At 35.7% G+C, this 17304-nt stretch overlaps 1 protein-coding gene across 6 annotated transcripts in view; it reads right to left on the bottom strand.

Moving 5' to 3' along the window:
* Positions 1–17304, bottom strand: part of FSTL5 (follistatin like 5) — a 271571-nt gene that overhangs the window by 185858 nt on the left and 68409 nt on the right. For all 6 annotated transcript variants that reach the window (XM_038136446.1, XM_038136448.1, XM_038136445.1 and 3 more), the window contains one exon: positions 1518–1766. In XM_038136446.1, the coding sequence (XP_037992374.1) occupies positions 1518–1766 (249 nt within the window). The remainder of the gene's footprint in view (positions 1–1517; positions 1767–17304) is intronic.

The raw sequence follows: 17304 nt of genomic DNA, 5'->3' as shown, positions 1-17304 counted from the left end.
AGACTGTAATTGACTAAAGCAAAAACCTACTTTTTAACTTTTTTAATCCAGCATCTAAATTAGGTGTCTGAAGTTGAACATCATTCAGATACTCCATTGTCCACAACAACGAGTGTGAAAGAAGCATGGTGAATTTAAAACAAAGATAAGCTAACAAAACTTAAGGCAACCTTTGGGTTATATTTCTACCTTAAGTACTGCCTTATTTCCATAAATAAATCTCTCTTTTCCTAAGGGGAAAAAAATTTAGCAATGCTATAATTTTTTCCCACACATGCTCTGAAATTATTTCTGTTGTATACACCATACTAAAGAACTGAAATTAGCCCCATAAATATAAAAATTCTGTGGTTTTCTAGAGTAATTTCGTCTACCAGAGTACTTCATCAAAGTTTTTGTTTGTTTTTTTAAAGAGATTGTGATTGTTAAGATGGAAGCATTCATGTTTTGTTGTTAATGCACAAACCATTCCCTACAAGCACTATATGTTATATTCCTAGAATCCCATTTTTATTTTCCACTACCTCAGAAAACATGCTACGTACTTAAGGCCTATATATTGTAATGACATACCAATTTTATACAATGTTCACAGTTAGTTTTGAACAAAGTTAAACTTTTGCTATTACTTACATAGGGATTCCTGTTAGAAGATTTCCACACCCCCAGTTTAACCTATGGATACCTGTACCTCAGCATTTTTTGATGAACTTGCTGAGTTTATGATGTTTTCAAGAAGCACTAAAAAGACTAATAAAAAAGGGCCTTATTAAAAAAATTTCCCACCAAAACCATCCACTTCTTTTTAACCAGTGAAAACACACTCAAAATCTGTCAAAGTAGTCACAAATATTCAAAGTCTGCACTGGCAGAGTTCCAGAAACCTGCAAGGTGTGCTCAAATTATACAAAAAAAGAGCATGTTGCAATTGTTGACATTGTCAGCATAAAATGCTTAGCATAAGGTGTAGCTCTCAGAATTCAGGCTGACATCTCAGCATTCAAAAGATTAAAAAGTAACTAATCTTGCATGCTTAGATGACTACACAAGTAAACTTTCATTATCCAAATTCAAAGCAAGAAAGAACCATTAAGCCATGTACAAGCTGCTGATCTATCAACTTCAACACCAAATTCAACACAGGTCCTGCAACCTTCCAAAATTCCTCTGAAATCCTAAATTCTGTTTTTCCTGCAACTAAGATTAACATCCCTCAGGCTTCGGGATATAAGCACATTGAGATGAATGAGGTCAGCAACCACATTTGTAAGGCAAGCTGCCGTAGATTAGTTTCTAAGAGACAACTGGTTTATTCAGGTTAAATGCCTAGAGCATTGAGTATAAACAAAAGGGAAAAAAAATCCATAAGGTAACTCTGGAGTGCAATACTTGCTGTATTAATATTTCAAGTCATTTATTCACTGTACACTGAGTGCAGACGCTATAGAGATTTAATTGAACAGCTTGAAAACACACACCCAATAGCAATATTCCAGATATTGTTCAGCCAGGCTTACCTTTAAAGAAACAATCTTCATTGTGTACAATGGTGATCTTTTGCTTTTTCAGACAGGCAGCTCTGTGCACTTCGCAGTGGTTTTCATAGAATTCTCCATCAGACCCACACACAGGTTTGTAATGTGGCTTGCAGTGCTCCATGCACACACACTCGGCTTGGCCAGTCTTCCCACTCACAACGCAGTGCCTGCCCAGACCACAGTACTTGTTTTCACATGATCCAAAATGGCCATCCTGACCAAAATACCCTTTAAAAACGGAAAAAAAAAATAGGTTTTTATTTAATAGCTTCATTTTGCTTAATTGCATGCAAGATACAAAAAGGATTGGATTAATTTGAGTAAATGAAGTGAGACTATGTCTTTTGTTACATCCTTGACTAATATTAAATATAGGTCAGCCTGATTTTAAAAAAATTAGTCTCCTTATCATGACTTTTATACTTTTAATCATTGTCATAGGCAAACTGTAATTTAGAGCAAGACCTAGTAACAAGAGTTACTCTTCATTAAAAAATTCATAGTAAATCATTACTTTTTTAATGTATGCTGAAGTTTTCCACCATAAGATTGCTATTTTGTTGCATGCAATGGAACAATGTATTCTCTAGAATTTAAAACATAGGCTCGGTCTCAAATTGGAAGAGACCCATAAGGATTGAATCTAACTCTGCACTCCTTGCAGGACTACCTGAACCTAAACCACATGACTAATAGCATCTTCCAAAAACACCACAAACTCTGACAGGCAGATAAAATAGACATTTAGACATTGAGACTGATCCATGAGAATAACTAAAGCTGAATCAGGGCTCTGAATCAATATGGAGAATTAAAAAAAAAAAAAAGACAAAACCTCTGTGGTGGCATTACAATGACATTTCAGGAAACAGAGCATGGAAGAGCAGGACAGATATATCAAGTGAATGGTGGCTAGAATGAGTCACATGAATTATGACAAATGTGATTTGGATGGCAAACAGAGCTTTAAGACTGCTGCAGTAGAAAAGAGGAGTTTCTGCTGGCCATAACTTTCAGTTCCTTCTGCTCCTAAAATAAGGATATGGATTGTCTACACTAGGCTACCAAAGCCATCTGTCTGCTTTCTATCCTATCTGTGCTGCTGCCACCATGTAAGATAAGCACTATTGTCAGTAGCAGATCTCTTGGTGAAAGGGGAAGTTCAGTGAACAATAATATTTCCTAATTATATGCCCAGTTTCCATTTTGACTGCCATAGAACTAACTATGGCTTCTTGGCAAGAGAAAGTGTATGATGTGAAAACGATGTGAATATGAAAGCAGAAATGTCAATTGCAATTATCAATAAATAGTTATTTGATAACATAATTGTGTCATAAAATATAAATAAAAATACTAAAATGCCTCCAAATGCTGAAATAGACACTGCCCTTCACAGTTACTTAATTTTAGTCTCTCAATTTGTACTCCTAATATCCCGAACAAACACCTGTTATTCTAATTCCTTGCAATACTTCCCTTATCCTCACATCCTAGCTGAATCCATCCTTGGCTAACCCACATAAAAATAGCATGAAGAAGGAAATCACAATGCATAATTTGGTAGTAATTTGATCATTCTAGATTCATTTTCCATAGCAAAATGCTAACATGTGAATACAAGAGCTTGACACACATTTCTTCAGCCACTGAGGATTTCTGTTTTTCACTTCAGTGACAGATATAAAATCTCACCATTTTTTTCTTCTGAAGCCTAGAGGTCTATTAGACAACCATGCTTTGATTTCTTGCTTTCTCACACAGCACAAATTTTTCTAGACAAATGTACTAGAGAAAGCACACAACCATGAAATTCAGCTCTAATGACATGCTTTCACTGTATTACTTGATAACAATTTCAGCACAAAGTTGAGAGGACTACATATTCACCTCAGGTGTTGTATGGCTGATATAACTAAGCCACAGTGATTTTTATATACATGTAAAGACCCAATTGACAATGGGTTTACCTGCTTATGCACCAAAATGACTTGAAACAGGAAAACCCAATTCAACATTAGGTTTTTCCCATAAGTTTTTGAAAGTATGCCTCCTTGTGCCAATGTATCACCACTATACATGAGCAACAGTTGTCAACTGACAGAAGTTATGGTCAACCAAATTTCCCTCTTTACTTATACTAAAGCTAAGCTCAAGAAAAGCTTTGGAATACCCAAAAGTGCTTTACAGCACATGTCATGTATTCACATTACAGAATGCAAGAACTTCTCTGAAGTGATGGAATTGTTACAGTTTGAGGACAAAGGACATAAACCATTATTATTTATGCTTTCTGAACTGAAGATAAAGATCTCATAACTCCATCTGACAACTGCTCTGAATTATTGAGAGGTGTGTGGTGACTCAAAAATGTAGTGTGCTGTATGTTATGAAAATAGAACTCATTTAAGAGTTCTCTTGGGACTTCATCTTAGCACTATAATTGAATCTGATGCCTGAATGCAAAACACTTTCTTTCAGATAAGAGAGAATAATTTACATTACATATATTGATATTTATAATATTGGTATTTGTCAACATATACCAATTATGTACAGCAATAAACAAGCAACTTTTCTGCCTTAATGAAAAACTGTATTTATTATGAAATGTTTTATATATGTCTTCATTTTACACCATTAACTGCTCCAAAACAATACATAAATTTGCATACATCACTGCATATGCAACTCCTTCAATTGAAGTCTGTATTAAAATTCCCAATGACCTCAAGAGAAGCAGAATTCTTTCTCCAGATACAATCTAAAGCCTTCAGTCAGCATTATGTTATAGCCATACGTTTTAACATGTTGAACAGGTACTGTTCTGCACTGAGAAGAAGCAGCTATGTGGTGTTTACAGCACATATTTAAGAAAAAGCAGGTAGAAGTGAACACTGAAGCACTCCACAAAACTCTGTTTACCAGATCGCTCACAGCAAAGAAACAAACTAAATCCATGTAATTCCAAAACAGGTGACAAAATGCTCACAACCATAAATTTGAACTAAACGTGCACAATTATGAAAATGTAAACTGTCACCACGACATTTTTATGAAAATCCTTTTGCCAGGATTTTCTTCTCCTGAGAAGCTGAGGAGCCTCAAGAAAGAAATGTAAACAATAACTATCTGCTGCTGTGGAATGCAACAGGTGCTTCTTTGATTGGTCCATGTGAGGCGTTTCTACTTAATAACCAATCAAGGATCCAGCTGCATCGACTCTCTGAGCAGTCACAAGACTTTGTTATTGATTGCTTTCTATTCCTGTCTCACCTTCTGATGAATCTTTTCTCTCTATTCTTCTAGTATAGTTTTAATATAGCATTTTTATTATAATATATATCATAATATAATAAATCAGCCTTCTGAAACATGGAGTCAAGATTCTTGTCTCTTCCCTCATCCTGGGACCCCTGCAAATCCCACAGTAAACAAATCAATCAATCTAAAGAGGTACTGAGAAATATCAAGAAATGGGTTTAGATATAAGTTAAAAAACAAATGAAAAACCAAAAATGAGCTTAAGTAAAATCAATTTCTGCTGCTTTTCACTGCTCAAGTCCAAATTGCAAAAATCACTATATTTGGCAAATCCTTCATTTTATTTTTGTTTCCAAAAAGGTACTTCCATAATTTTAATCTTGGACTAGAACTGCTACTAAGCTACAGGAATCTTGCCATTAACAAAAAAGAAATCACATTTTAAACCAATATGGGCTGCGATATGCAGCCTATCCACGAATGGCTGACTATTTCAGTCACCATCAGGAAATTGACACTATTGCTATTCATTCCTGGATATATTATTATTGGAGGTATAATTTTGATACCTTGATGAGGTTTTTTTCAGTTTGTTGGGGATTTTTTTGGTTGTTTGGGTGGGTTTCCTGAATGTCAGTGTAGCTAAGTCTCCTGGCATGAAATTGCTTACGGTGCAGCACCCATTCAGGAGACCATCATCATCACAAACACAGTGTTTCAGAAGGCTGTTGTTCTATATAAGCACACGTTTTAGAAAGTAAATTAGTCTGAGAAGAACTTAGGATGCTGTATTTAGATATATAATTCAGTAATTTAGTTGAGAAGGAAAGCAGCCTATTCAATATTAAGAGACTGAAAGCCAGTAATTTGGGATGACAAATAATCTAGCCATGAATGCAAATATTTTTGCAGCAACTGTTATTGCTTATGCGATGATAGGCAAGTCTACATTTGTCAAATGCCACAACACAAAAACAGGGACGCATGTACCCATATGAGCTACGTACTCTAAATTTTCAGCTAAAAAAAGTATCATATTTACACATTTTGAAAGGATCTAAAGTACTACAGGAAACAAAATGTACTTTGTTCCATCTGAAAATAAGTCAATAAACATTCAAATCATCACAGCCTTAAGTTAAAAAAAAACCTCACTTTAAGAACTATCACTGAAAATGTATTACACCCAAGACAGTCAAAGAAGTCACATAGATTTTTCAGATCCTCTTGAAATTTAAAACTCTAAACAGATACCAAATAGAAGGGCAGAAGCTTTTACTTTTAGAAGTAAATAAAGTAAAATAGTTTTACCTTAAAAAAAAAAATACAGTTTCAAGTTTTCAGTTGGGATTCCTCATACAGGCTGCCTATTTAAAGGATACTTCAACAGCATCCATAGCTGAGCAAGTTGTAGGTCACAGTTTGATTCATTTACATCTGGGAATTAAGCTGATGTTTTAGCATGCTAAAGACTCACAGAAATACACAGATACTTTATCCTTTTATCTAATCAGTTTAGAGAAACATTGCACAGTGAAACTCTGGAAATTCATGAGAGTACGAATCACCATGTTCTACAGTTGGCCCCAGGCAGGAACACACACACACACACAGAGGCTTTCTGTGTGCTGAGCATTCTCTCACAAACTCAGACTGTTTTCTTACTACCCTAAAAACATAATTTACATTCATGGCTTCTGTCCTAACCTGCTGCATCACCCACGTGTCATGTAAAACAAAGTGGTAGCTATTTAGCTATTTTTCAAGACGATGCACTGATATTTTGTGTGCAAATAACTAATGGTAATTTTTGGGGTCAAAAGACCTTTAGTCCCATTCCCCCTTCCTCTATTTAAAACCATTCTGCAAATTACAATTCCACCTCTACAGCTATATCTTTGCTTAAAATGCTATCTATGAAAGGCCCAACCAAGACTGTAATGCTTATTTTAGTAGGTCCTCAGTGTAGTCTCAGGTTTTAGTAGCAAATAAGATTTATCATCACCTACCATTAAGACTCGTAGGGCATTAGCACTGAGCAAGACCCCAGTATGACCTGTGAGAAGCTGCTCATAAATATTAAAGCTCTAGACTTCTTTTTTTGAACTGTAGCATTTTAGCAACAGTTCTTTAACAATTTTTTTTGTATTTCACTAGCCAGAACAGCTTATAATTACATTGACTCAACATGACACTAAATCTGCACTACTCATTATCCAGAAGTCTTGGTATATTAAATTCTTCAGAAACTTAGATTTTTTTTTAATTTTGGTTCAGAATATTTTGGGCAGAAGACAAAATTTAAAGAAAAGAGTGGATTGTTTGAGAATAAATAAAAAATTTTTCAAAAATTTGCCAATATAATGATTATAGTAATTAATTGACACCACATAACGGCACATATCTTAACAAACTTAGGAGAACTAGTGGCTCAAAGATGGGAGGGTGGGAAGCAAGGACAAACAAAAGCCCCATAGCCATGCAGGGGTAGGATGAGGAGCTGCAGCCCATGGCCCTCAGAAACAGCACCTTGCAGCTCACACCCTTCAGCCCTGCTCCTACCTGCAGGAGTGAAAGAAAACCATACACGTGGCTCACCATTATCGGTCCATGGCACGGTTTTCTTTCAGCCCCAGGCAAGTAAGGTCCAGTGCTTTATACAAAAGTCTGTTCCACTTGTGTCTAAAATAAGTTTTTGGCTGGGTCTTGTATCGTCTCTCCTTCCTTCTTCCCTGCCATCTCCCTCTGCCCTCAGACACACATCTACCGTTCCTCCTTCCTTCCCGGTAGGGGCACTGGAAGTACTGTAAAGACTTACACCTCCATAGGACATGATTGAGATCTTCTGGTGGACTCAGTATTTATCAGTGAGGACCAGCTAACAGAAACTGACACAGGCATTATGACTGTATATGATTTTTTTCAACCTTAATAGTCAAGCCTAAATACACTTATGAGAATAGGGGGCCTATATTCAAATAAAGTGACTTTCTTATTGCCCTAAAAAGGTAAGTTGGAACAAATTAGGAGAATGTGCCACACTTTTAAAGGAAATAATGTGCAAAAATACAGTAAGAAAAAGGAGAACAAAATAATACCAAGTAATATCAGGGAGATTTGTAAATGCTGAATTGCCTTGCTATTAACCTGAAATACTGAAACCTCCCATAAAAGTCCATCTGTCAGCCAGAAACAAGTTAGCATCTTTGATCATATGAATTTGTTTTTCTTGCCAGCACTTAGAAACCATCTTTAGCAAAATTCACAGAATTTAGTTTCCTCAGAAAAGAGAAAAATCAAATCATACCTTCTTTACTTGAATGAAATGGAAGACCAAGAACAAAAAATGCCACATAAGAAAATGAGAAGTTACAATGCAACCAAAACTATACAAAAACCTCTTTTGCTTATTAGGCAGAAACTTTTCCCCCTTTCCAGAGCCTTCCCCTGGTCCTCTCTCATTCTCGTTGCAACCCCTTTATAGGCTTACTCCACTCCAGGTGCCCACATCAGGGGGCTCAGCAGCTGCCTGACCCTTGCCTTCTGCAATTACAAAGGCTTTCCATGTGTTCCTGCTTCAGTAAACTTTCTTGCTCGCTAACAGGGCTTTGAAACACCTGTTTGACATCAGAGCAAATGCCTGTGACAACTCCACTGCAGAGCCTTTCCTCCTGTGAGGTGTCTGTTCGGATTTCTGCCTGTACCAAATTCGATTTCACCATCCCAGTGATGCTGAGCAGTGCTCTGGCCCTGTGCCCAGGGCCCACACAGCAGGGTCCAGGTGCCACCTCACCTGCCAGCTCCCTCAGGTGACATTACTCTCCTGGCAAGCACAGTCCTCATGCTCATGCGAACCAAGAAGGAGTTGCCCAATTCTCTCACTGCTAGGAGGTGATTCTTGGGCACAATATGGACCTTGTAAAAATCTCCTTCATTAATCACCCTCCTTACATTTGACCAGCGACCATTTAATTTATAAAATGGTCTGTAGGCTCCAGACATGCTACTTGCCTCACACAAGGGGAATGGAAAATGCACACAGGTCTGCCATAAACAGCTGAATAGATTTGCATTAAGAGGACTGCTGGCTCTAAGTATAAATATAGACTGATGTCTTTGAGCAGTTTCAAGCCAGCAATTCATTACTTTCAATTAAATCCTTAGCTCTGATTAGCATTAGCTGTGTTTGTCTTTCTCACATATTATCTTTATTTTGAAAAAAATGTTTATAATTCATTTAACATCAAACCAGTGGCAAAAAGAGTCTCTTTAACACAAAGCAGGAAACAAATTACATGTTTGCCTCATCACAGATACATGGACCCTTATTCAAATGGTTGATTGCTTTTCAATTGCAGCACAGCAGGCAATCCTCTATTCTGCCAAACACATCACCCAATGTCAGGAAGAGCAGGAAATGTGCATCATAGCGACAGCAGTTTTGAAAAGGTCATAGTCTGAACAACCTTTCACACATTTTAATGCTTATTTGAAATAAGCATTATGAATATCACAAAGGGCTAGCTTAGTTCTCAGTCAGACAAAACAACCTATTTTTTTTTTGTTATTCACAAGCCAAACTGATTAGTTTTAGCAACAATGATCAAAACAATCAAAAGTTTGAGTAAATTATTGACTAGAATTTTCCTTTTACTTAGTTAAAATTAGGAAGGCTGTCAGGATTTGGTTTCAAGAAGCGAGGTTTAACTGCCGTATCACACAATAATATTAACTGTTCCTCTTTGGCAAACTCTTCACATGAAGGAACCATTTGTCCATTTTGAGCTCATATTATACTAAAAAACTATTGTTTCCTTGATAGCTATATATGGCTTTCCCTGGGATTAAATATGCTTCTGTATGAAACAGCCTTTTAAAGATAAAATTTAAGTCATCCCGGATCAAGTAGCTGTCATGAAATAGGTAATTCAATTATCCATGTTAAAAACTAGCATACCATAATCTAGATACTATTCTATTCCTGTGTTAGACATTTAAACAACACTGTTTTGTTGGAGTTTTTAACTTCAAAGCCCTTCTTACAGATAAATCTGTGATGTCTTTCTGCTACCTTCCCCAGGGACCTGTACTAGAAAAAGTAGCACACACATTGAGCAGCATTTAAACCATATGGTTAAAGTGCAGCATCATTTCTGTTTAAGGAAAGCTAAAAAAGAAATGTCAAGTATTTTCAGGTTTACTGATGTGAAACATTTGCTCCTAGTAAATTTTACATTGTCCATTTTTTCCCAGTTGTTAGTAAGGAACTGTTACTGCTCACCCGATGGCTTGTTCACTGTCACAGGACTACAGAAGGAATTCAATAAGGAATTCATTCATTAATTTCCACTGGCAGGCAGATCCCCAGCCATCTTCTGGAGCACAGCAGAAGTAACAGGACCATATCTTAACCACCAATATTCCCCCTCCCAGCCCATCCTCCTCCTTTTGGCCAGCTGTTATCACTGAGCAGAATGTTTTATGGAGTGGGATGCCCCTTTGGCCAGTCTGGGCCAGCTCCACCAGCCATGCCTTCTCCCAGCTTCCTGCTTTCAGAGGAGCAGAGTGGAAATAAAAAAGGCCTTTATGTTATTCAAGAATGTTCAGTGTTAAAACTCAGCTGTTGTGGTCACCAATGAGAGTATAATGTGGGCTGCTTTCATGATGGAATTACCCCGTACAGGAACACTGTGGGAGCTTTGAGAGATTTTCCAGGCATTAATAATCCAGCAAAGGGCAAGTGGATGTGTGTGCTGTAATCCAAACTGTTAACCAGTGGCACGTTTTAGAAAAAAAATATATTTAGAAGAATATCATTATATTTTTGTTATATGGAATTTCTCATTCAATTTCTTCTACAAAAGCAGTAAGATACTAACAATTTCCATCTCCTTTACATGTGTGAAACATAAACACATGAAAGGTAAAGATTATTAAGGTGAGATACGATCTTTACAAGCCCTTCACAAAGAACAGCAAAACACTACACACTTGTATATATGAATGTAGCTCTCAGAGACAATTAGCTAACAAACTTTGACACCACTGACCCATGTTTGGACTCTGAAAGGAAAATAAAAACAAAAACAAACAAAAAAAATCAACAGACAAAAAAACCCCAAAAGCCCCCCAAAAAACAACATATGAAAGGTAAATATTTTAGAGAAAAGAGAGAGTTTTAAAAATAATGTTTCTATAAGTAATATTTCCCTCTGGACTTTGCTAGAAGAAAATATTCTTAATTATGCTTAAACTTTCCTGACTTAATTTTGCCATTTTAAGTAAGCTAAACGTGATGCAGAGCCCCATGCACTGTGCACACACCTCTTATCTTTTTTTTTTTTTTTTTTTTCAGAGCAGTATTGATCCTATCTGGTCCCTAAATTCAGCCAAGTCGTGGGTTTTTTCCTAAAGATGTTAGAATTAACTCATAATATCTAGAAATATGAAAATTCACATTGAATGCTAGGTAGTATTAACACAAAAATTCAAAGTGCTTTTACCAACCTATTTAAGAAGAGAATATTGCTCTATGAAAAGAAAAAAAATATGGAAAAGTAAAGTATGAAAAATCTTTATCTTGACATATGAGAATAATCTACCTGAACAATCCATTTAAAATTACTTCTACATCTATGTATGTCTATTAAAAATACCTGAAAAACCAGAGATGTCCACTCAAATAATATATATGTGATTACTTTCACAGAAAATAATGCCCAAGTGAGATGATTCATTCAAGCAATGTGACTACTGAAAAATTTTTCTGTGTTTAGACTAAAGATATTTTCTGTGATATAAAAATCCTAGGTAAAAAAAGAGAATAAATTATAGTTTTCCTGCTAAACCTGAGTAATAAAGTTTCAATTTTATATCCAGTAGTCTTCATAGAAATAGTTTGCTATCAAATCGATTATTCTCTTCTAATAAATATGTAAAAGGAAACTGAAGTCAAATTACAAACAATCCTATCACCTACTTCACAGAAAATCAATCTTATGAGAAAACCATATATATCTTCACAAATGAGAAAGCATTTAGCTTTCAATAGAAAGAAAAATTCTAGTCAGATATTTCAACAGTCATGTTTTTTGTATTAGTTGATATAACTTCTGTCTAGTGATAAATTGCCCTTCTAAACATGGAAAAAAACCACAACTTTTTTCACAGATAATATTAGAATTTGATAAAACCCACCAACATTCTACGTAAGAATTAATCTAGGGCTATAGTAATAGATAATCCTTATTATGCATTTAAGACATACAAGCTACAGAACTAATTGTACAAAAACATAAGAGATAATTTTAAACTTCTATTCAATGGAGTGCTATCTACAAGAACATTTCTAGGGATGCATAACTTCCACACTGGTTCATCTGTCGCATTTCTTCCCACCAGAAAATGGCAGAGTGTTAAACTGAAACCTCTGGCCACCACAGCTACCAAGCCCTGTCTGTTGTTTCCATGGTCTAGCTACTGAAGTGCAGAAATATTTCAAATGAATAAAAACGAAAATCCTGTTATAATACTTGTTGTATATTGAATTTCTAAAAGCAATACTAACTTTCATGCCCATCAATAAAGCTAGAGAGTTTGCTGCACATCATACTTTCTTAGGTAATGTCAAGAAATCTACGAAATGAGATACACAGATATAAATTTACTCTTTATAACTAGAGAAATAAACTTTGCCATGGGAATAACTATTTTGAGCTGCTGTATTTTTTTATTTATTTAAGTGAATTGAAAGTCATTTCAGGTCACCAAAGCCTGTTTATGCTTGGCAACCCTAAATTATTAATTGAAGCAGAAATAAATATTTAATCACAAGTCCTTTGAAAGTAGCAATGCCTTTGTAACTAAATTTTTACAATTGTTTTACTCATGAACAGTTTAGTTGAATGACTGAAATTATAATCCACAATAGATTTTCCTCTATTCTTAAATGCTGCCTTTACAGCATTTTGGAAACTGTCAAACAAACCTATATGAGATCTGTGTGAAATGACTCATTAGTTCAAAGTTGCTGGAATGACCCGGTTAACTGGCTTTGTTTGCCATAAAACACTCACCTCTTGGCACTATAAATTCATCCTTATGCACAAGCATGACTGAATTATAACTGTATGATTTTCTTTTCAACACTGCATTGTAAGGTAACATTCATATAATCCATTTTAAGTCATGGCAGAACTTATTTTACTGTCATAATTTCACTTTTTTTGCACATGAAATAGCACAGTATTACAGTCTAGGGAAAAAAAAGTACAAGTAGGAATAAGAATGATTTTTAAATCAGTTTAATCCATTAACTGCCATAGCTATTTCTGAAGAATTTGAGCACTAGTGTACTTCCAGTCATTCTGGCTAAGACAAACTTCTTGTTGAGTCTTTAAACCTATTCTTTAGTTCATACAGAATTTAACCTGGATCACTCTTCGAATGTTCAACTAAAGCTAAAAGACATTTTAACACCATTGCTACACATGTATTTGTAAACGAATTTCACACAATTCTGTTAGCACTACAAATTCAAGAAAACAGAAAAATTACGGATAATGTATTTATAAAGCTTTCTAGAGCTCTTGCACCTTTTTTGAAAAGGAGGTGGAAAGCCCAGTACCTTGAAAAAAGGCTACGCATTTCCTTTATATTTATTTTAAATTTTCCTCCTGAATTTATTATACAGTGTAAACAATATTCATCAGTATATATGTCCTATTTTTTTTCAAACACAACTTTACTGGAGTGATTTTGTCTGGGCATGTGCGCTTGACAATGTGCAGGTACTGAATTTCTATCTTCCTCTCTTTTCCTCTTCTCATCCCCATAACAATTATATGACTTTCCTTCCCACATTTCACTTCTTGAAGAACTTTTTTGAATAGGCAGAAGTCTCGACAGTAATATTCCACTCACAGGGACACCACAAGAATACCACAAATTAACTTAGCAAGAAAAAAAAGTTCCATGGATTCTGCACTGCAGTCAAGTCAAACGGTTTTCTCAGAACCAGGCACACTTTCCTGTAACTTGATACCTGTGTGCTATGATAAAAGAGAAACTGAAGATTTCCAAGGCAGCCATGCCAGCTGAAACAGATAAAAATGTACAAATGATTTAGCAAAGTGTTAAGTGAACCATCTGAAATTGTGTCAGTACTGTGAAATTCCTGCAGCTAATACAGAGAGCATTCCAAGTGCTAATGACTAAATTCTTTAGACTTTCAAGGTCTGGGTTTTACTTGGTTTGTTTCAGTTCTTTTTTATTCCCCTCTAAGTGGACTATTTGCCATTTTATTTTGGCATTTGCTTAACTTGAATACTGTAAAACTGAGAAGTAATGCATCATACTGAATAAATGCATAACAAAACAACTGACAAAAAGTGTTTAGTAAATAGAATATTTTTTCTAACATTATTATCTATTAATATTGTGTTTTAATAAAAATGAAACCTTTCTTGAAAATTTCTCAGGGATTGTTTAGTGCCTTTTACTTTAAAATAATGTGCAATCTCATAACAATATCCAACAGACACCTTAAAAGACAATACACCATAAGAAACAGCAGATGAATAAAGTATTACTTTTTTTCCTAATTTTCAGTTTTAGAATCTACTGGTGAACAGCAATAGCCATACTCCTGTTCTCACATCTGAATTCATATTTAAGATAATTCTGGCTAACTTTGGTTTATTTTCTTTATTGCAATATGTGAGAGAGAGGAAGAAGCTTCGGTCCAATTTAGACTTCTAGAGGGATAATCACCAACCTAGAAAATAGACAGTGTAATGCTTTTAAAAATCAATTTTCCACAGAACCATTGATTATTAAGGTTAGAAAACACCTTTAGGATCACTGACGCCAATTGTTAACCCCGCAGTGCCATCTTTAACAATAAACCATGTCCTCCAGTGCCACATCTACATTTTTTGAAAGTCTACCACTTCGCTGGACAACTTGTTCCAATGACTGCTCTTTCAGTGAAGCAATTTTCCTAAGATCCAATCTAACGCACACACACCCCGATGCACCCTGAAGCCTTTCCCTCTTTTCCTATTGCTTTTCACTTGGAAGAAACCAATCCCCACTTAAAACATTCTTTCAGGCAGTCATAGAGAGCAATAAGGTCCCCTCTGAACCTCCTTTTCTCCAGGCAAAACAACCCCAACTCTCTCAGCCAATTCTCATCAGACTTGCACTCCACTGCCCTTTTCTGGACACACTGCAGAACCTCAACATCTTTCTTGTAGCGAGGGGCTCAAAACTAAACACAGGATTTCAGGTGTGACCTCACCAGTTCTGAGTCTGGGAGGATGATCATGGTCTGGTCCCGCTGGCCACACTATTCCTGATACAAGACAAGATGCCATTGGCTTTCTTTGGCCCCTGGGCACACACTCTGGCTCATGTTTAGCTGGTGGTCAACAAGCACCCCCAGGTCCTTTTCTGCTGGGCATTTTTTCAGCCATTCTGCCACAAGCACTGCACAGGTCTGTTGTGACACAAGCACAGGACCAAGCACTTGGCCTTTTTGTGCCTTGGCCTATACTATAATTGGCCTCTGGAAAGCCTTCCTGCCCTCCAGCAGATCAACACTCCCACCCACTTTGGTGTCACCTGCAAACTGGCTGAGGGTGCACTGAATGCTCTTGTCCAGATCATCAATAAAGATACTAACCAGGTCTGAGCCAAATACTGAGCTCTGGGGAATCCCACCTCTGACCAACCCACCAACTGGATGCAACTCCATTCACCATCACTCTCCAGGGCTGGCCATCCAGTCAGTTTATAAACCAGTGAAGAATATACCTGTCCAAGCCATGGGAAACTAGTTCTCCAGACATGAACTTATATTTGATGGAAGACACAAAGACAAGAAAAAAATTAATGAAAAATCAACATGAAAAGCATGTGATTTTGGTTCCTAAGTTTGCATCTAAGGAAATACACAAAACACAGCTTAAAAAAAAAAAAAAAAGTAAATCTTCAGGTTTCATTTGTTTACTTGATTCACCCAAAGCATTTGGAAAAAAGACATGTCTGTGTTATGATTTCAAATGTGGTAATAATCTGCATGTCCACCATGACTTGTTTTCAATGCCAAGATATTAGCAATGTTTTCTAATGGCAAGAATATCCTCCTATGCATAAGACATAGCATTTTTTTGCCAATAACTTAAACATAAGAAAGGGGAAATAATTGAAGACCAAAACATCAAGCATTCATATTTTAACCTGCTGCTATTTCAAACATTTATCTGTTCTTGACCTCAATTGAACTCTCCACTTTTGTTTGTGCTAGTCAAGGGTTCTGTGTGGACTTGATTTAAGCATTCAGCAATCATGCAGAAAATAGTTCAGCTTCTGATTTTTTCTAAGAAAATGAGAAAGCTTAAGAATGTAAGCAGTTTTCAAAACAAAATAAAACCCAGAGGCCTTGTATTGAACAACAGGGTTTTTCCTCTTCAGTACCTAAATAAATAAATAAATGAATTTACCAGTGTAAAAGTTAAGCAAGGATGTTGTTTTTCATTACTGCTTCTCTACTAGAGCCTTATTTTACATAGCTTCCCTAATAAATTCCATGAAAATCCAATTTGGAATTCATTCAGTCAGGTGTAAATTCTGGGCCTTGAATAGCCTGAATTCCTACACTAAGAAAAAAAAAGAAAAAAAGATAAACATAAGGGATTTGGCAATTGTTTCTTGAGATCATGAAATTTTGTAAGCAAGATGAATTCCCTCAAGCATGGTATTCTTAAAAGAAACACTAGTGATTAGGACTGGAATGTGCAAAAAGACTATAATTTCTACATTCCCCCTAGAATAAGAACAACATTAGAAAATAGTCATTTAAACAAACTCACTGTTTATTTTTCTGATACTATTGTTGGACTATTCTGAAACAATCTTGTCGAAAAAGTAGCTTCCCTGAAGAACAGTTGTAAAAACAAAACAGAAGAGCTGTTACAGGCCTGTGAAGAAATAGGAGGAAAATAGAAGGTCTATAGACCCTAGGCTGAAGTCCAAAACAGTAGAACACTGCAAGGCCATGACAATTCAAGTGTTAAATAAAACTATGAAATGAAATAAAATGAAATCTAAACTCTAAAAGACACCATTGCAACTATGCATAAAATAATGCATAATTCATCTTCTATAATGTCTCATAAAATGAACTCAAATAGCATTAAAAACTAGATTTACTTTAATGCTGGTGCTGACACAGACTTTCAAGGATAAACAAAATCTGAGGCTAAACTGAAAAATGCTTTTTATGAATAGGTTTGATAACATCTATCATCAGGCATATAACTCTATATCCCTATGTTAGTATACATATCTAACTGTTTTATAAACTGTGAATTCCAAGCTATTACACAACTAAATTTATGAAATACTGACATGAACTGTGTTCTGAGTACAAAATATATAGCAATGTGTGTAATTCTGAAGAAGAGAAAACAAAGGAAAGTATAAGAGGTGAAAAGAGCTG

This window comes from Motacilla alba, chromosome 4, assembly GCF_015832195.1.
Source record: "Motacilla alba alba isolate MOTALB_02 chromosome 4, Motacilla_alba_V1.0_pri, whole genome shotgun sequence".
NCBI classification, from domain to species: domain Eukaryota; kingdom Metazoa; phylum Chordata; class Aves; order Passeriformes; family Motacillidae; genus Motacilla; species Motacilla alba.
The sequence above is the reverse complement of the archived record's forward strand: the minus strand, read 5'-3'. Positions and strand labels throughout refer to the sequence as shown.